Source organism: Bacillus rossius, chromosome 1, assembly GCF_032445375.1.
Source record: "Bacillus rossius redtenbacheri isolate Brsri chromosome 1, Brsri_v3, whole genome shotgun sequence".
In the NCBI taxonomy this organism is placed as follows: Eukaryota; Metazoa; Arthropoda; class Insecta; order Phasmatodea; family Bacillidae; genus Bacillus; species Bacillus rossius.
Genome location: NC_086330.1, coordinates 294,279,534 through 294,297,596, shown reverse-complemented (window position 1 = coordinate 294,297,596; position 18,063 = coordinate 294,279,534). Strand labels below are relative to the sequence as shown.

The window sequence follows — 18,063 nt, the reverse complement described above, 5'->3', positions numbered from 1 at the left end:
CATCATGCAATGTTTACGCGAGAGTATTTTTTTTTTATCAAAATTTCGACACCCTAAAATATAGGTGCGATGATTAGGCGATAAAACAGGGTGTGTATGCTCCAGTGAATTCTTGACTTAAAAGAACTTGAAGAACTTTTTTTTGGTTTCAATATTGTGACGTCGCCCAAGGAATCCTTTCGTTCACGTAGGCTGTTATGCCGCCTAGGCGCCTCTCTGGGGTGCGTGTGCAACAAAATGCAGTGTCCTCGGGTGCAGCGTAGTGAACGCAGGGGTCTTGCATGTGCGTGCGGCACTCCGAATGCAATCAACTGGCCCAGTGACGTCACTAATATGCCACTATATTAGTTATCATGTTCTATACGCAGGGGCTTCAAAGAAACAATTTCTATCACGGAAACGCTATTAAATTTAAGGATTATTAAATTGTGTCTTTGTGCGACCAGGCGAAAGCATGTCATGCATTATTTTTTGCACACGGCACGTTTCAGCTTGGAAGGAGGGTCTTGGAGGCAAGCGGACACCATCTTGGACAGCAGTTCGTCACCAAGCCTCAACAGGGTAAACTGCATCGCACGCCGCGGAGTCCATTAACCTTTGTTCCATTGGCCATTAACTTCAATAGAATAAATTCTATAAATCACTTTCTCTAGACTCCGCGACACCCTCCGTTCGGTTTGAGCTCGCCACCGCTTAACTTAAAATGAGTACCCTCAAAGGTGCTTTTGTTTTCAACGTAATATTTGTAATCATTTTATTAATTCAGCCCGGGAACTTTCGGAACCTGCCTTTTTGTCCGCTGCTAGTGTAAGGCTTCGTGCCCATTTTGTGTGTGTACTACCTAATTGTTAACCCCCAAGTCTTCGCTGTATAATTTCTTTGTGTTAGGGTATTTGTGTAAACCTGTACGTCCATTGGGGGAAGGCTACAGGACAAGGGTAACTTTATGTCAAGAGTATTTATTATGCCCGGAGCCAGCAGGCCTATAAAGTAGCAAGCCGCAATAGACGTTCCATGCCGAGCCAAACCTGAAATAACACAGGTTATGCTCACGAAGCGCCATGTATGAGAATAGTGTGTTAGTAAACGTTAAAAGGAACCCGCGTGTACTGATTGGAAGCCACCCTGATCACTAGTCCCAGGACACATAATCTCACCCCGCCGCCTGCTGATGCCACAAGGCAACGTCACACCCTGGGACAGACGATTGTGCTCTGCCTGCGAACGAGCCCGCAGGCGCATAAACCCCGGCCCGTTGGCACCCTAAGCAACCAAACAGGCATTCACCTAACAGCAGGAGGCGGTAGGATAGCAATTGATAGACCTCATCACTAAATTATTAAATGTCACACATCTTGCAGGAATATGAAAACATATACCATATTCACCCAATTAGAGGCAAATGTTTTTATTCTTAAAAAATGTTCACTAAAACCCAGGTTTACCTCAGATTGCTCAGCAAAAAACAACTTGAGTAAGCTTAAATGAAATAAAAATAACCTCATTAATACGAATTCACTTAGTATGAAATTCCCGTTTATGCGAAGTACTTTCACAGTCCCAGAAAATAAAGTATGCTTTCCTATGTTATTCAGTACTTTTAATCGAAATACGGTTAATATGAACTACACCACCAAAGTCTAAAGTAAATCACGTCCTCATAACCGTCATGTAAACAAACGTTTCTCCAAAGATAGAGGTATGTATCCTACAGCGCAAAATGGTCGAAAAACAAGATGAAAAGTTCAACTCTAGTGGCGATGTTAGTAACTAAACTAGAAAAGTGGCATGTTGTAAACGGAAAACGAAAAGGAAAGTACTCTATACCTTACGTAGCGCACGTAGCCGAATATCGATATCTCGCCGAGTGCATACAAGGTGCGCTCTCTATCAGGTGCTGAGTTAACTACATTTGATAGCCCGCATTCTTTTGTGTTGTGTACTACGGTAGTTACGCGTTCGTTCGGCTTGCATTTCGATCACAGATGGTTTACGGAAGTGTACATACGTAGAAGTTTAAATAATCTATGGAAAAAAGTTCTGATATTTTCCATTGTTCACGCACGTGTCTTAACCTCAATTTTGAGTGTGAGTTGTTTTGTAATATGACTGCGAAACGTCAATGCAACGACCTTACATTGCAAGTTAAAGTTAAAATTATCGAAAAAGTAGACAATGGAGAGAGAACGAAAACTGAAATTGCGAGAGAATTTAACATCCCGCAATCGTCGTTGTCGACAATACTAAAAAATTGTGAAAAGATTGAATCGGCTTTTAAGAGTTCGTGCAGATTATTAACAAGAAAAAGGATGCGAGGGCAAAAATATCAAGAAATGGAAGCTACCTTGTTGCAGTGGTTTGAAGAAATGTGTGCAGCAAACTTGCCAGGACCTATTATTCAGAAGAAGGCAGACTACCTAGCATTGAGGTTAGGAATTTCAGACTTCAAGTTCAGCAATGGTTGGCTACAACGGTTTAAGGATCGCAACAATCTTGTTGGCAAAACTATGTGTGGGGAGTCGGTAGCAGTAGATACGACCAAAGTTAAAGATTGGATACTGACTGCTCAACCAATACTTGATCAGTACGATCAAGATGATATTTTCAACATGGATGAGACAGGTGTTTTCTATAACTTGTTACCAAGCACGACTTTGGCTGTAAAGGGTGAAAAGTGCCATGGAGGGAAAAACAGAAAAGAATGTATAACTGTATTGCTGTGCTGTAACCAAAGTAGCAAAACTAAACTTTCTCCCCTTGTTGTTGTTGAATTCCAAAAACCAAAATGTTTCAAGAATATCAGCAATCTCCCATGTGATTATGAAGCCAACTCAGATGCTTGGGTAACCATCTCAATTTTCCAGAAATGTTTAATGAAACTCGAAAGACGAATGGCTTGTAAAAACAGGAAAATTTTACTGCTGTTAGACAGGTGTGCCGCTCAGTCTTCTGCAGGACTTGAGCTGTCCCACGTGACATTGATGTACCTCCCAGCCAGCACAACAAGTTTCTTTGGATCAGGGTATTATCCAAAACATTAAGAAAAACTACAGGACTCGTCTCACTTCGTACTTGATTCGTCAGACTGAGTTAAAAAATGAGGCAAAATTGAAGTGGAATGTTTTGGATGCTATGAAAAATGTTGTAATGGCATGGAATGCAGTTACACCTGTCACCATTTCGAATTGCTTCAGAAAAGCTGGTATTGGTGCCAGTGAAGTTCAGGCTCAGGAAGAAGAGAGAGAGGATTTCAATGTGAAAGAATGGGACCTACTTGAGAATCATCTTCAATTTCAGGAGCCATTTAGTGAGTTTGTGCAAGTTGATGACAATGTGACAACAAGTGCAGCACCAGTGGATGATGAGCTGATGTGTCTCGACAAGGCTCAGTCTTGTGCTGTGCAGGCAAGTGTTGGAGAAATTGAAGGTGAGGACAATGAAGATGATGAAGTGTGTTCATCCTTACCAAGTAGAAAGGATGCCAACAGTGCTTTAGCCACATTGGAAAATGTTCTCTCAATTTTGACGATGTTGGCACTGAAACACTTCAGGCCTTTGATAAGCTTTGTAATGTGGTAAACAATGCCTATATAGTTTGGTTAATACAAACCCTCGTTATTACAAAGCGCTAAAATTATGGTCCCTTCAGGTTTGTAATAATGAGGTTTGACTGTAAATATTTTGTAAATATACCTACCCTCTTTTATCGCATAATGGTTGCACGCGCATAATTGTCGCAGCCATATTTTAGGGCGTCAAAATTTGGATAAAAAAAAACCTCTCGCGTAAACGTCGCATAATGTTTTTGTCTTTTGGTCCCGCTATTAGATTCCGAGCGCTTTGTGTGGGTATTTTTTCCGTATAAAATGATGTATTTTAAAATAGAAATCTAATATATATTCGGACATTACCATTTACTTATTTAATTAACGGAAATACGAAGTTGTCTGACGTGTAAATTTTCTTTTAAAAACTTTTAAAAACTTTTTAAACGTTATAACCTTCATCCGTTCATCAGCGTTGCCGCGGTGTATACCGTACAAAACTGTAGCCAGCGCTCGTTGCAATCATTAATGTTTGGTTATGTTGCTTTCTGTATAGAGCGCGCGCACGTAGCCGAATATCAATATCTCGCCGAGTGCATACAAGGTGCGCACTCTATCAGGTGCTGAGTTAACTACATTTGATAGCCCGCATTATTTTGTGTTGTGTACTACGGTAGTTACGTGTTCGTTCGGCTTGCATTTGGATCACAGATGGTTTTCTATTTAAAGTTGAATAAAGGTTTTTGTTGTATGGCGTGCTCTTTTATACTTCCCTTTTTAAATAAATGTACTTTCCATGAATGGGTTTTGTTTTTATAAATAACTTTATCTAACAAAAAAAATTTTTTCCGCATAATCGTCGCACCCCTACTTTTCAAACTTGAATTAAGAATAAAATGTGCGACAATTATACGAGAAAACACGGTACTTGACCTACCATAACATAGAGTTAATTTAAATTCTTACGTCGATGAACCATGTCTTGAGTCACCTTAATTTTTTTTTTTTTAAATTTGCAGTAAAATCAATATCTATACACAAATAATTGTTTTCCCTTCAACAAACAGGAACAATAAAGTGTGAACAGAATATTAGTAGCCGGATTACCAATGTACGTAGAAAAGTATAAGGTGAAATGTTCCATTATCTCTAACTGCCTTAAAGTTTGCAAGAAAGGTATGTTAAAGCTCTAATTTATATAAAAAGTGGTACCTAAACATATTAATTCATTATTGGCATGCTTGTCTATGCTTCAATATATTTTTCTTCCTAAATGTAATGTTAGCCTAAATCTATGGTAGACACATTATGCTAATCAGAAATTTATATTCTTCGGTATTTTGGATGATCTTGCCAACCTGTATTGGGTGATTGTATTAAAAAACGAAGGGACACCTGCATCTCAGGTTCCAAAACAAGAAACAAATGTGTCTTTACTAATGAAAAACTCAAAGATTTACACAACACCAAACAGACGAATAACTGTGCAGAATCATGATGATACAGGTTCTGTGAGATTAAAGTGCAACAGTGAAGTATGTAGAAAAACAAGATTCAAAGTGGGTGAAAGTGATTCTGGTATGGAGGAAGAAGACAAGTTTTTTTTCCAGTGTTGGCTTGTGACAGAAGTTGTGGCACTGCAGACCCCTGCCCTACCCAACTTGCAGAGTCCTTATGACATGATGCTTTTAAGTAATGCAGGATATTAGCTTATGTTTAGTTCAAGGTCACAGTGACCTAGTTTGGTATTGGTATTTTATTGACATGAATATAGTTGTTTCTGATATTTAATAATTTTTATAAAGCATTTTTGATTTTTTTTTATTATTTTTATTTGTTCACTAGGTTAGTACTTGTGTAAAAATCATTTTCAGTATTTATTCACTATATATTGTTTCTATGCTTGTAGTATTACGTGTGTATTCATTTGGTAAATACAATTATGTTTCTGCAACATTGTGTATTGTTTCGGGATAAGGATAAAACAGCTGTGCCACAGCAGCAGAAATTTTCTGAACATTTATTCAGCTGCCGAGACATTCTGGAATTTTATGTACATATACTTATGATGGTAAAATCAGCAGATGTTCACTCCCATGGAAAGCTGTACTTTTATCACGTTTTTGCACCAGCCAATGAGCCCTGTGATTGGTCAGTGAGGTTACACTGCACCTCCTCCCTGCGTTGTGGTAGGTAGTTGCATTATATTGCCAGTTCTCTGCTCAATGCGGACAAGAAGGTTGTGTCAGTTAGTGGCTCACGCCAAATAATTATGCATTAAGTGACAAACTTTATGGCTGTGGTCAAGGCTATTTCAGACATGTTCAGTTAGAATGTTTGCGACCTCATTGAGGCCATCAGCCCATGATGGGGCTTTAGTCACCATTCTTTGACACGTTTGTCCTTGGTTGTACCATCAATGCAAAGCAACTTATTTGCAAGATGTAGTTTGTATGTGAGTGTTCAGAACATTTTAGGCATCATCAAAATTAACAAATATTCAATTTTTGAGCAGGAAAAATTTATTTTTTGGATATAGTTTTGAAAACCATGTAAAACTGTTTACATTGCTACCGAATATTTTGGATTTTCCAGATTTATTACTGATCTATGCCTGCAACTGCGGAATTAAAAAGTAGTATTTATTTATTACGGAAACAGAGAAACTTCATGACATGTCCAAAATATCTTGTGTCTATCAGCGTTTGGTACGACAAATCCTGTGCATACAGCTGGATGTGTGTTGGCTGCCTATATGACATAGTAATTTTAGTAAAATCCAATTTGGTAACACCCAGTTCAGATTACTAAGCAAGTTATCAACATTGCTGCTAAGCATTACATATTTCCCATAGTCATTACTGATTTAGACATTGAGTTATGAAAATAACAGATTTATTTATTACGGAAAAAGATAAACTTAAAATGACGTGTCGGAAACATTATGATAGTTGACTGCATGTATTGCATAGCAACTTTTATAAAATCTAGTTTTGTTGAATTGAGTTCAGCTAATTAGCAAAACTATGCACCCTGATACTTACTTGTGTGTTATTTATTTTGCAGAGTTCAGCATTCAGCGTAAATTTTATCACGTTTCCTTTTTACTGGTGTTTTATTGCATGCATAACATATTTTGTTACTAATGATTGTACCTAGTAGTTAGCAGAACTGTATTTGTGACCTTGTGAGTATTGTGTAATGGGGACACTGTTTTTGCTTTTCTGGGAGAACTAAAAATAATCTACAAGAACGTTTTACCAATCTTTTACTTTTAATAAAGACAGAGTACCTAAATTCAAACAAACATCAAAATTTAAAACATCTGTAAACATTTTCAGTGAAAACTTTCAAGTCTTTTTAAAATTATTTTTGAGAATGATCATCTTAGCTTGGCTGCCCTGTGTTGTAACAAGGTCCGCCTCTATTAAGGATAACCAAGGTATTTTCATGTGAGAAAATTTTAAACTGAGATGCTTAGAATGCTCGAAAATTTGTTCTTTCTTGTTACATATTACAAAATAATAGTCATTGATCAATTGAGCAATTGTATTTAAGACAAAAGAAAGTTTTTGCTGTACAGCGCACGAATGCCGACTGAACTGTACTACAACGGATGCAGGTTCACAGTGAGTGTCGAGGGGTGAGGAGCTACGTCATGTCGTACACTCCCGCAGCAACCAGCTGGCGGGACAGCCAGTCCAGACCGTCGCTCAGCCCTGCACCGCTCTGCGCGTCGCACGCCTGCACGTGCCAGCTGCGGCCGCAACACAGCTTGTGCAGGGCGAACAGCGCGGTCAGCTCCTCGATGGTCGCGCACCCTGGCACGTCCTGCGACACACACGACCTCCGCAATCTCAACTCCCACTGGAAATAGTGCTTTGAAAACCACAACTTTCTTTGACATAACCAGCATTGTTTGCAGTCATCCCTCCAATAGGACGTTTGTGCCCCAGGACTGACACCGTCCCTTTCTCCCATCTGGAAGAAATTTTCTTTAAAAGTTAAAAAAAATGTCTGCTGTAAATCTTAAAAATATAGACATTGTAGGTTTACATTTCTATCCTACAAAAATTAAAAAAAAAACTTAAATAAGTATTCTTATTGTAATTATTTTAAGACACTTTTGAATTAAGTTTACGAGGTAGTAGTGCAACCCCTAAATAATAATTTTACCCTTCAAAAGAATAACTCTTTGGATCATAAATGTAAGCAAAATTATTCATGCAAACCTTCCTGCATACACAAGCACAAAACAAAATTGGAAAAATGCTTGAAGTAGTGCTGGGACGGTTGGTTACTCCGTACCAGCCGCATTGTAAACAACTCTGCAGCACAGGAAAGAAGAAGACAGTTTCATAAAGTAGGTCATAACTAGCAAAACATCAATAACCAAAAACAAATTTGGGTAGTGTTTAGTATATATTGAATATTGGTCATTTCTATGGGGGGGGGGGGGGAAGAAGGGGTTAGGATTATAACCAAGTACTCAAGTTTTTTAAATAGTGAAACTCCCAACACTATTTCTGTTGTCATTTACTTTCCACATAGTAATTCTTCAGGGAAATGTTTTTTTGTTTCATTTATAGGGGAAAAACAGTGCCAGATTGGAATTGTCCATCTTTTTCTACAATTTCAATACTGAGGTTTTTATGTAAATGTTTAGAAACAGTTTAAGATATAAAACTTCTACGAAAAAAAAAAATTTAAATTGGAGCAATAGTCCAGTCCCTTAGGATAGAAAATTGAAGTCCGTATGCTCCTTCGTGAAGAAAGCAAGAGACAAATTTTTTTGTGTTCTTATATGTCCCAGGATACCGAAATGCCTTGGTGCCACTTTCACAGTGACGTCATTATAAATTGGCGGCCATTTCAAAATGGCCGCCAATTGCATTCATAAAACAAATTGTATCTCTGCTTTCCTTCATCCGATTTTCATTTTGTTTTTTTTTATTAGACAGATATTTTAACAGTGATTACATTTGTTGTCTACTAGATTTTTCATAGGTCTAACCATTTTCCCAAAATTTTGGAAAAATTGAATATTTAAGAATTTTTATTTTAAATATCTTATTACTGTGAAAAAACAAAACTGTACACGATAATAAGTGTTTCATGAAACTTAAAGGTAATTTGTTAAGCTTTAATTTGATATATTACACAATGATACTGATCTTCAGTACAGCAACATAGTTAGTGAATTAATCTGGGAAAGTGTACTTTTGTAATTGATAAAAAATGTCACAAATATTACAGCTTGTTCTATCTTATCTCTAACCTGTGATTTTAATGTAACATATTTTAATTTTATGTTGCAGGTGAACTGTTGAGTAAGCTATGATGGAGAACATAAAATCAGTTGCTAAGTTCGACCTGCCACCTTCTGCTAAGAGAAGGCGAACTTCGGAAACAACATGGACACTGTGTTTATTGTGCCAGTTAGAGACTGCAGAAAGTGTTTCGGAACCAAAACATAAAGAAAGTTATGAGAAATTATACAACTGTATCACAGAGCGAGCAACATGGAATGACTTGAACTTTGTGGAGTTGAAAATGTGCCTAGGTGAGTTGACAGCAACAGACTTTGAAGTAAACAAAGCAAAGTGGCATCGTTCTTGCTATCAAAATGCCACACATAAAGGGCATATGGAACGTGCCCACAGAATGTTCATTGAACAGTCCCGAAGTTCAATAGAGTGTCAACAAGAATGTAGCTCTTCTCTACATTTACCATACACCAGAGCAAAAACTAGTGTTTATGTGAAATCTGTTTGCATTTTTTGTGACAATGGTCCAACCAACCACAATAAACTACATTTAGTGCAAACTGATATTGCCGGGGAAAAACTGTTGAAAGCTGTAGAACTCAGTAATGACGATAGGTTACGTGTGCGAGTAAATGAAAGTTTAAATCCTGCAGATGCTCACGCCATTGATGTAATGTATCATAAAAATTGTTGGAATACAAATGTGAACAACATGTTGCGGCAAGTAAATGTTCCATATCAAAAGCAAGATAAATTTGTTGAGGCATCAGACATTGAATTTATTAATTCGCTAAGAAACTTTTTGGAACAAGGACATGTTGTTAGTATGGCAGAATTGGAAAATGTGTACAAAAATATTTGTCTAACAAATGGTGTCCCTGAAAGTGAAGTTAAGAGTAGACGGCAGATAAAGAAGTTGATTGAAGAACAACTTTTGGAGTTTGACGTGCTGTTCAGTTCTCCAAAGCGTAAAAATGAATTGGAAAGGGTGTCATTGAAAGCAGTTAAAGATGTCGCAATGGCACAAGCAGAAGACGAAAATGTTGGAGAAAACCTGAGGAATTTGTACTCTGCAGCAAAGTGTATCAGAAAACTCGCATTGGGAGCAAAAAATTGGAACTTTGAAGGGTCTCTATTACAAGACAATGTGGATGATATTGTGCCAATGGAAATGTACTATTTCTTCAAGTGGTGCCTTGTTGGCCAAGTAGATATGTCCCATGTGAATGCTAGCAAATCGTCAGAAGTAAATAACAGAGCTGTACGACTTTCGCAAAGTTTGATGTATGAATGCATGTCATCACGCCAAGTAGCAAAGAAGGATTCCCAGTTATCTCGCCACATTCACGACGTACCAGTTCCATTAGCTGTTGGAATAGCTGTTCACAAAGAAAGCAGAAGTAAGAAACTTATTAAGATTCTAAATGGGTTTGGCTGCTGTGTTGACTACCATAGGATTTTACAACTAGAAGATCAGATAGTGGGTGAAGTTTTACATAGGATGGAAAAAAATGATGGTGTTTACATTCCTCCTGACCTGACAATAGGTAGGTTCATATTTTGTGCTGCGGATAATATTGACTTTCAAGAAGATACACGTGATGGGAAGCAAACCCTGCATGGAACTGTTATGGTAGTCTACCAAGAGATGCAAGAAGATGACACAAGTGTACCCCTGGTGTTAACTGGAAAATCACATAGTGAATCTGGGAGAAAAATTAGCTATAGCAAACAAGAAGCAGTACATCTGAGGTCAAAACAATTGAAACCATCTATGCCAGTTTTAAATGCAGAATTGAACACCAACATGTATAGTAATGTATTTGAAGGAGCAGAATTAGATAACACTGCTTGGTTGATACTACAGGCAACATCTGTATCTTCCTTGACTAAGCACCCTGATAAAGAATCAAATGATTTTTTTTTGAAGACAACTCAGTGAACATCAGCTTACCTGAAGCTAACCACACATATACTTGGTCAGCATACAACTCCCTCATAGGTTCAGTCCGTCAGAGAACTCGGGTGTGTGTACTGCCACTCATTGCTGAGTCACCTATGGACAGTCAAACTCAAATTAAGTTAATGAAGACCTAAGAGAAAATCAATACTATGGTGCAATGTAGCCAAAAGAAGGTGGTAGTCACTTTGGATATGGGACTTTATAGACCAGTTAAGCGCCTTGAATTCAACCACACCGACAACCAAAACAAATGGATCCTTCGACCTGGAGAGTTGCATATTATTATGGCTCAACTAAGAACTATAGGCAAATATATCGATGGCACAGGTATCCCAGAATTGTGGGTCGAGTCCAACAAATATGGCCCTGCAACTGTGAAACAAATCTTGGAAGGTAGGCATGTACGGAGAGCACTAGAAGCTCATAAAGTCGTTCTCATATCTCTTTTTTCACTTTACCAAGAAGCATTTTTTGAGCAGTATCCAGATGTGAAGCAGATTTTAAGTTTTAAGTTGAAAGTCCTTATTAAAGACTTTACTGATGGAGATGTTAAAATGGCTCACAAAGATCTAATGTATACTTTAACCTGTGAGGATATCATCAATAAGTTTGAATGTTTCGACTCTTCAAATGAAGTTATGAACCCTACTTTCAAAGTAATGAGGCAGTACATGAAGATGGTACAGTCCATGCTAGCATTTGTAAGCTCAGTACGCATAGGGGATTGGCATTTGCATCTTTCTTCCTTACATGACTTCACAAAATATTTCTTTGCAATGGACCTCTTCAACTACTCTGGCATGATTGCTTGGTACCTGGCTGAAATGGAAACACTTAAAACTACAGATCCAGAAATTTGGGAAGAGTTTGAAAAGGGAAACTGGGTATTTAACAAAACACAAGTACCATTTTGTAGTTTGGGTGCAGATGAAGCCTTAGAGCATGAAAACAGGGCTATGAAAGTTATGGGAGGAATTGTAGGAATTACTCTTAATGAAAATGCAAGAACCCGTTTCTTTCTCACCTCTCCTGAGCTTACGCGGCTTGTAAAAGAAGCTAAGGATGTGGCTGGATTTCAGGGATCCGATAAAACCAAACATCATGAACTGTCAAAAGTTGCTTCAGGAAGGCAAAGCAAAAATGTTTCAGCACTTTTGAAAACCCTTGAAAGAGTCGGGAACCCATTCAAATACTGCAGAGATGAATTGATAAACATTAGAACAATGTGTGTTATGCCTCAGAAGACGAAGGAAGATATGTGTAACATGTCAACCATAGGACAAAAACAGTTTATTAAATTCACAACAGAGCGCATAATTACTGGTCAAGTAAACCTATGGGATCCCATAAAAAAATTAAATCTTAGCACCTGCAATCATTCAGTGAAGACAGTACAAATAAAAATGAAAGACACTGTTTTGGAACTGAAACACGACAGGGACCTCTTTGCGAGATTGCTCATAGTGGCCAGATCCCGTCCTCGGGTGGATGTGTGCGATACCATCAGTAATTATGAACTTTCTGTTGTACCACGTTCAATGTTTGCTCCTGATGGAACAATGTTGCACTGCTCTCAGAAGAGTAAGCTAATGGAACTACTCGAGTCATTACTAGACAACTTCCAGCATGAAGATAGCCACTCAGACATGGTCGAAGCAATGCAACCCAACTTAAGTGGCAGTGTTGCTATTATTGATGCCATGGCCGAGGTACAGGCGCTAGACAAACCACCTCACATTAAGACTTGTTCAGACTTGGCAGACCACTTTATAAACCGCATTACTAATAAATATCGTTCATACAAATGCATCCACTTGATATTTGACTCATACATAGAAGATTCCTTAAAGCAGTTCACTAGGGAAAGGCGCCGTGTTAATGTTGAGCCAACTCATTACCGAATTCAATCTCAAACTACTATTTATACAATTTCAAAACAGAAGCTCCTTTCCCATGAAAAGACAAAGGACGAACTGTCCAACCTTTTAGCTGAGCAGTTTCTAAAATATGCAGCACGCACAGGTCGGGATGTGGTAGTTGCTTGGCGTCAGATTGCTAAGGGCACAAATGAATGTGCATCTTTTCTGAGCAGTTCTCATGAAGAGGCAGATGCAAAGATCATTTTGCATGCCATAGAATCAAAAAAGGCTGGAGCAACACATTTAGACATCATCTCTCCTGACACTGATGTTCTTGTTCTTGCTTTGAGCAAGTATCCATCACTCCCACAAAACACAAATTTCATCACTGGAAGTAGAGACAGGAACAGAACTATACCACTTCAGCCACTGCACAGTAAATTGGGAAATCTAAAAGCTGAAGCACTTGTGGATTTACACTCAATATCAGGAGCTGATATCACTGGCTCATTTCACAAAAAAGGGAAATTAAGTTTCTGGAAGCCCTTCATGACTGCAGACAATAATGTTCTGCATGCACTGGCAAACCTTGGTAAAACTGAAGTAGTGTCTGATGATGTAATGCTGGAAATTGAGAGGTTCCTATGCAAAGTGTATGTGCCCAATACAACTATTACTACAATTGGAGAATTGAGATGGTGGCTTTTTACACAAAAGCAAGTGGTGGGTGAAAATCTCCCTCCAACGAGGTCTTCACTTAGATTGGCTATATTGAGGGCACATTTGCAGGCAATGGAATGGCATCAGTGCGACAAACGACATCCAAGTTCAGCAAATCCCACAGAGTTTGGCTGGAAATATGAAGATGGACACTTAGTCCCTGTTACTTGCAACAATATTCCAGCCCCTCAAGCAATACTTGAGCTTGTTAAGTGCAACTGTGTCAAAACAAAATGTCAAACTGTTCGCTGTAAGTGTTCAAAAAGTAACCTCCCATGCACAGAAATGTGTAATTGTGGTGGAGATGCTGACTTGTGTGGAAACAATTTGAACAGTGAAACATTCACATTCGAAAGTGACGATGAAGATGAAAATGGTGTTCATTTCATGTGAAATCAAAATGATTAAAAATATTCATGACAGCTGTATTATAATGTCTACATAATGCAATTATTATGTACCTAATTATAACTCTATTTATGAGACAATGCGACATGAGATGCTATTTGAGCAATAATTTCAGTTTATTTAATTTTTTTTTTTGTTATGCATAAGAACGCCAAAAATGAGTACATGGTTTGTTTAAAAGTTTAATTTCGCACAAAGAAATATAAGAATAAAAAAATTTCATTGGTTTGATAAGACTATTCATATTTGTGTTTTCTTTTATTGTTAACAACATGTTCTCCTTAACACAATAATAAAATAATACAGATATATTCACTTGTAGTGTAAATATTATGCATACATTGAAAACAAACTACATGAGTATTAAACAAATCATCATATAAAATAAATAAAGTTTAATAAGGAGCATTTGTCAATTACAAATATACACTTCCCAGATTAATTCGCTTACTATGTTGCTATACTGAAGAACAGAATCTTGTGTAATATATCAAATTAAAGCTTAACAAATTATCTTTAACTTTCATAAAACACTAATTATCGTTTACTGCATTTTTGTTTCACAGTAACAAAATATTTAAAATAAAAATTCTTAAATATTTAGTTTTTCCTAATTGTTTTGAAAATGGTTAGACCTATGAAAAATGTAGTAGGCAACTAACGTAATCACCATTAAAAGATCTGTCTAATAAAAAAAACAAAATGAAAATCGGATGAAGGAAAGCAGAGATACAGCTTGTTTTATGAATGCGATTGGCGGCCATTTTGAAATGGCTGCCAATTTATAATGACGTCACTGTGAAAGTGGCACCAAGGCATTTCGGTATCCTGGGACATATACGAACACAATAAAATTTGTCTCTTGCTTTCTTCATGAAGGAGCATACAAAATACCCTAACGGCCCCTACTACAACTAGCGCTGTCATAAATTAGAGATCTGAAAATTTCTTGAATAACAAGTCTTAAAAATTTTTTAACGAAAAGTCACCAAAACTTTTGGCTGTAAATGGAGAAAGTTTTGAGAAAAAATAAATTTCTTTAGTGAAAGACATGCATGCCAAACAAAAAGCCGCTTGAATTTATATAAGGTGATTAATTAAGAACTGTTTTATCACATAATGATGTTTTTGGTACCAATGTAACAGTCTCAGCATTTTGTGTTAGTAGTAAACATGACCTTGTAAAAGATCACAGGACAGTTTTCAAGTAACAGTCAGTAAAACTCATTTAAGACTTTCCCACACAATACAATTTTCCATCTAATACAATTGAACATCCCGCCATTTTCTCCGATAGATGTACATAATTTTTTCCCACATAAGGCCTATTCTACAATGGTATGGAAATTGAGATGGGTCACGTAAACGGAGATGGATCTTCCAAAATATTACACTATCGCACCTGCTACTTCCACAATGCATCAAAACATAACAAATGACAACAAATTCTGACTGTATTTAGATAATAAACAAAAATTTCTACCACCACAGCCAAGTACTTGGTCACATGGAGAAATTTGAAGGGTGAAGCTCAGCCACGGCCAAACTGATCCATGCGGGTCCGTCTCCGTGCTGTTGTAGAAACTCTGTTCTGTGAGATCTGTTTACGTGATCCATTTCCGTTTCTGTGTCATTATAGAATGGGCTTAAGACATTGCCAAAAACTTTGTTTCCAGTATCAAAATATGTGTTATTTGAGTTGAAATTCATTGTTCATTAGAACATTACAGTTTACTTATTTAATTAACAGAAAAAAGAAGATTCCAATGTATGCATGTTCTTTTAAGGACTATTTAAACGTTATAACCTTTGTTTGTTCCATTGCCACTGCGCTAGTTAGCATCATACGTGTTTGGTTACGTTGATGCCTTTAAATTGTGCACGCACTTAAGTCTAATACTGATAGCTTGCCGATTGCATGCAACGTGCACACTCTGTCTTGTGCCAAGTAAACTACATTTGATAACCCACACTTTTTTGTGGTTTGTGTGTACTACTACGATGATAGTTTTTGGTACATAACAATAGTTCTGTCTCTCATTCGGGTCACGGTATTTGTTTTGAATTAAGTTGATACCAAATATGTTTTTGTTGAATGACTAATTTTAATTTTTTAGCGTGCTTTTGTATGCTCTGTTTGTTAATTAAATATAATTTAAATGCAACAGTTCTGCTATTATGAAAAATACAACCTCAAAAAAAAATGTTTTTCTCTCATTAAAGTTGCAGCCTACTTTTCAAACTTGATTTTAGCATAAAATGTGCAACAATTATGCGATAAAAAATTGTAAAACTAGTTTACAGTTATATTTTACTTACCGTATAATGTGGCATTGCAAGACCTACTTAAAAGATTACTCTAACGACATATTGTTTTTCAGTAATGCAGTACATCAGCTGATTATGTAGATAAAGGTTAAGTTAATAGTGTATATTTAATGTATTGATGTTTTATATGGTTTGTAGAAATACTTGGGTATATTATTCTAGAAAGCCATTTTAATCCCTTTAACATGATTTTCAATCTTGTAAAACTAATTCATTTGTGCCTAAAAATTGTTTTCAACTGATTATTTTATATAAATAATGTGTTAATTTCTAGTTTTCATTGCAGTTGGTTATGTTTCTAGAACATGGGCAGTGAAAGAAAGAACAAAAATGTGTGTTGCTGAAATGACAGACAGTATTTAATGCATCCTGTGTTAGAGAGTGTGTGACAGACAGTAGCTCAGACCTTGAGAAAAACTTCCAGGTGAGAAATCACATTTCTAATTGTAAGAAAACAGAAACATCTTGCAGCCAATAAAGAAGGAATTTTACCAGGGAAGTCTCCATCTAAGCTGTTTTAAGGTTGTGAGATAATTAAGTATTGAATTTGGTAGCGATGGTGGCTGATTTTACATAACTTCGTACTGTTTTTATGATATTCATTTTTTTTTGGACATTTCTTTGGTATTTGTTTACGTTAACCTATACTACAAACAAAAAAGTATAATTTCTATGCAAGCACTATACTAATTCTGTAGAATTCGCTGCTGTAACAACTGCTTCTTAAAATAAGCTTCATATATCCTTTTACAAATGACTTATGATATATACCATGTGTTACTAAAAATAAATAAACGTACTAAATAAACATCTGCTTTACCGTCCGCCTAGCTTAAAATAAAAATTGCTCACGTAAAAACATGCAGTGAAGACAAATGAACAATAACTGATGAAAAAACATGAAGCACCATACCGCACAAACACAATAGTTACTACCATAAAAAGAACAACAGATAATGTAGAAACACCATAGTTACCACACATGTATCATAGTTACCATAAACAACCAAAATATATTGAGCAAATTAAATGTTACAGCACTACTACTTCACCCGAGCACAATCACAATATTATCGTACATACACCCTGAATATTCTTGTACTGGGCATATATTGTATAGGACAATAAAGAACTTGAATATTTAAAATAGTGATAAAATGATAGTGTTGGTGTGAAAATTTATTTTCATTTAAATGTTCCAAATTAACATGCTAAAATTAAAGTACTTACCTGCAATTCAAATGGATAAACATAATTAAGTTCTTGTGCATCATAATATAATTTGAAAGTTTATTCTAAATAATATAAAGAACACTTAATAAAACTAAAATTTACTATATTAATCTAGCAATTACTACAAGAAATTTACACACACCCTCCTTTAAAACATAGGAATAAAAAAAATAAAATGATGGTGAATATTCAAACAATTAAAATAAGATATTGTCCATCAGACTTATTGTCTAAACCAAATTCTTGTGACAAACACCAACATCTTGACCCTTTCAGGGTCTAGTCTGTTCCTCTTCACATCGCAAATGGCACCTGCAGTGCTGAAGGTACGCTCACTAGACACAGTGGTTGAAGGAATACAAAGGTACTTAAGGGCAAGTTGTTTGAGTCTGTTATGCTCAGAGTTATGCCAGTACTGACCAATTGCCTTCGGATCAGTTTCTAGGTTCAAAGTTGGTGCATGCAAATAGAGCTTCATTTCATCTTCAGCACTAGTAGATAACCGAGGTCCTGAGCTACTAGAAGCATGCAAGTGCTTGTATCTGGCCCAAATACAGTGACTACTGCCCATTTGAACATCACTTGTAAAAGATGAAGCTACTTTCTGAGGGATTACACTAGCTTCCTTGAGCATCTTCATTTCACAAATAATTGATATTCTAATTGAATTCAAAATTTCTTCATGTTTTCCATCTTGAAAAGGGTTCATCTTGAAACGGGAATCCAACAAAGTAACCTGA

At 36.6% G+C, this 18,063-nt stretch overlaps 1 protein-coding gene across 1 annotated transcript in view; it reads right to left on the bottom strand.

The window, feature by feature from the left end:
- Window positions 1-6,796: 6,796 nt before the first annotated feature.
- Window positions 6,797-18,063, bottom strand: part of LOC134527760 (E3 ubiquitin-protein ligase TRIM23-like) — a 135,531-nt gene continuing 124,264 nt past the window's right edge. The window contains exon 10 of the mRNA XM_063360693.1: window positions 6,797-7,376. Within this exon, the coding sequence (XP_063216763.1) occupies window positions 7,197-7,376 (180 nt within the window). The 3' untranslated portion in view covers window positions 6,797-7,196. The remainder of the gene's footprint in view (window positions 7,377-18,063) is intronic.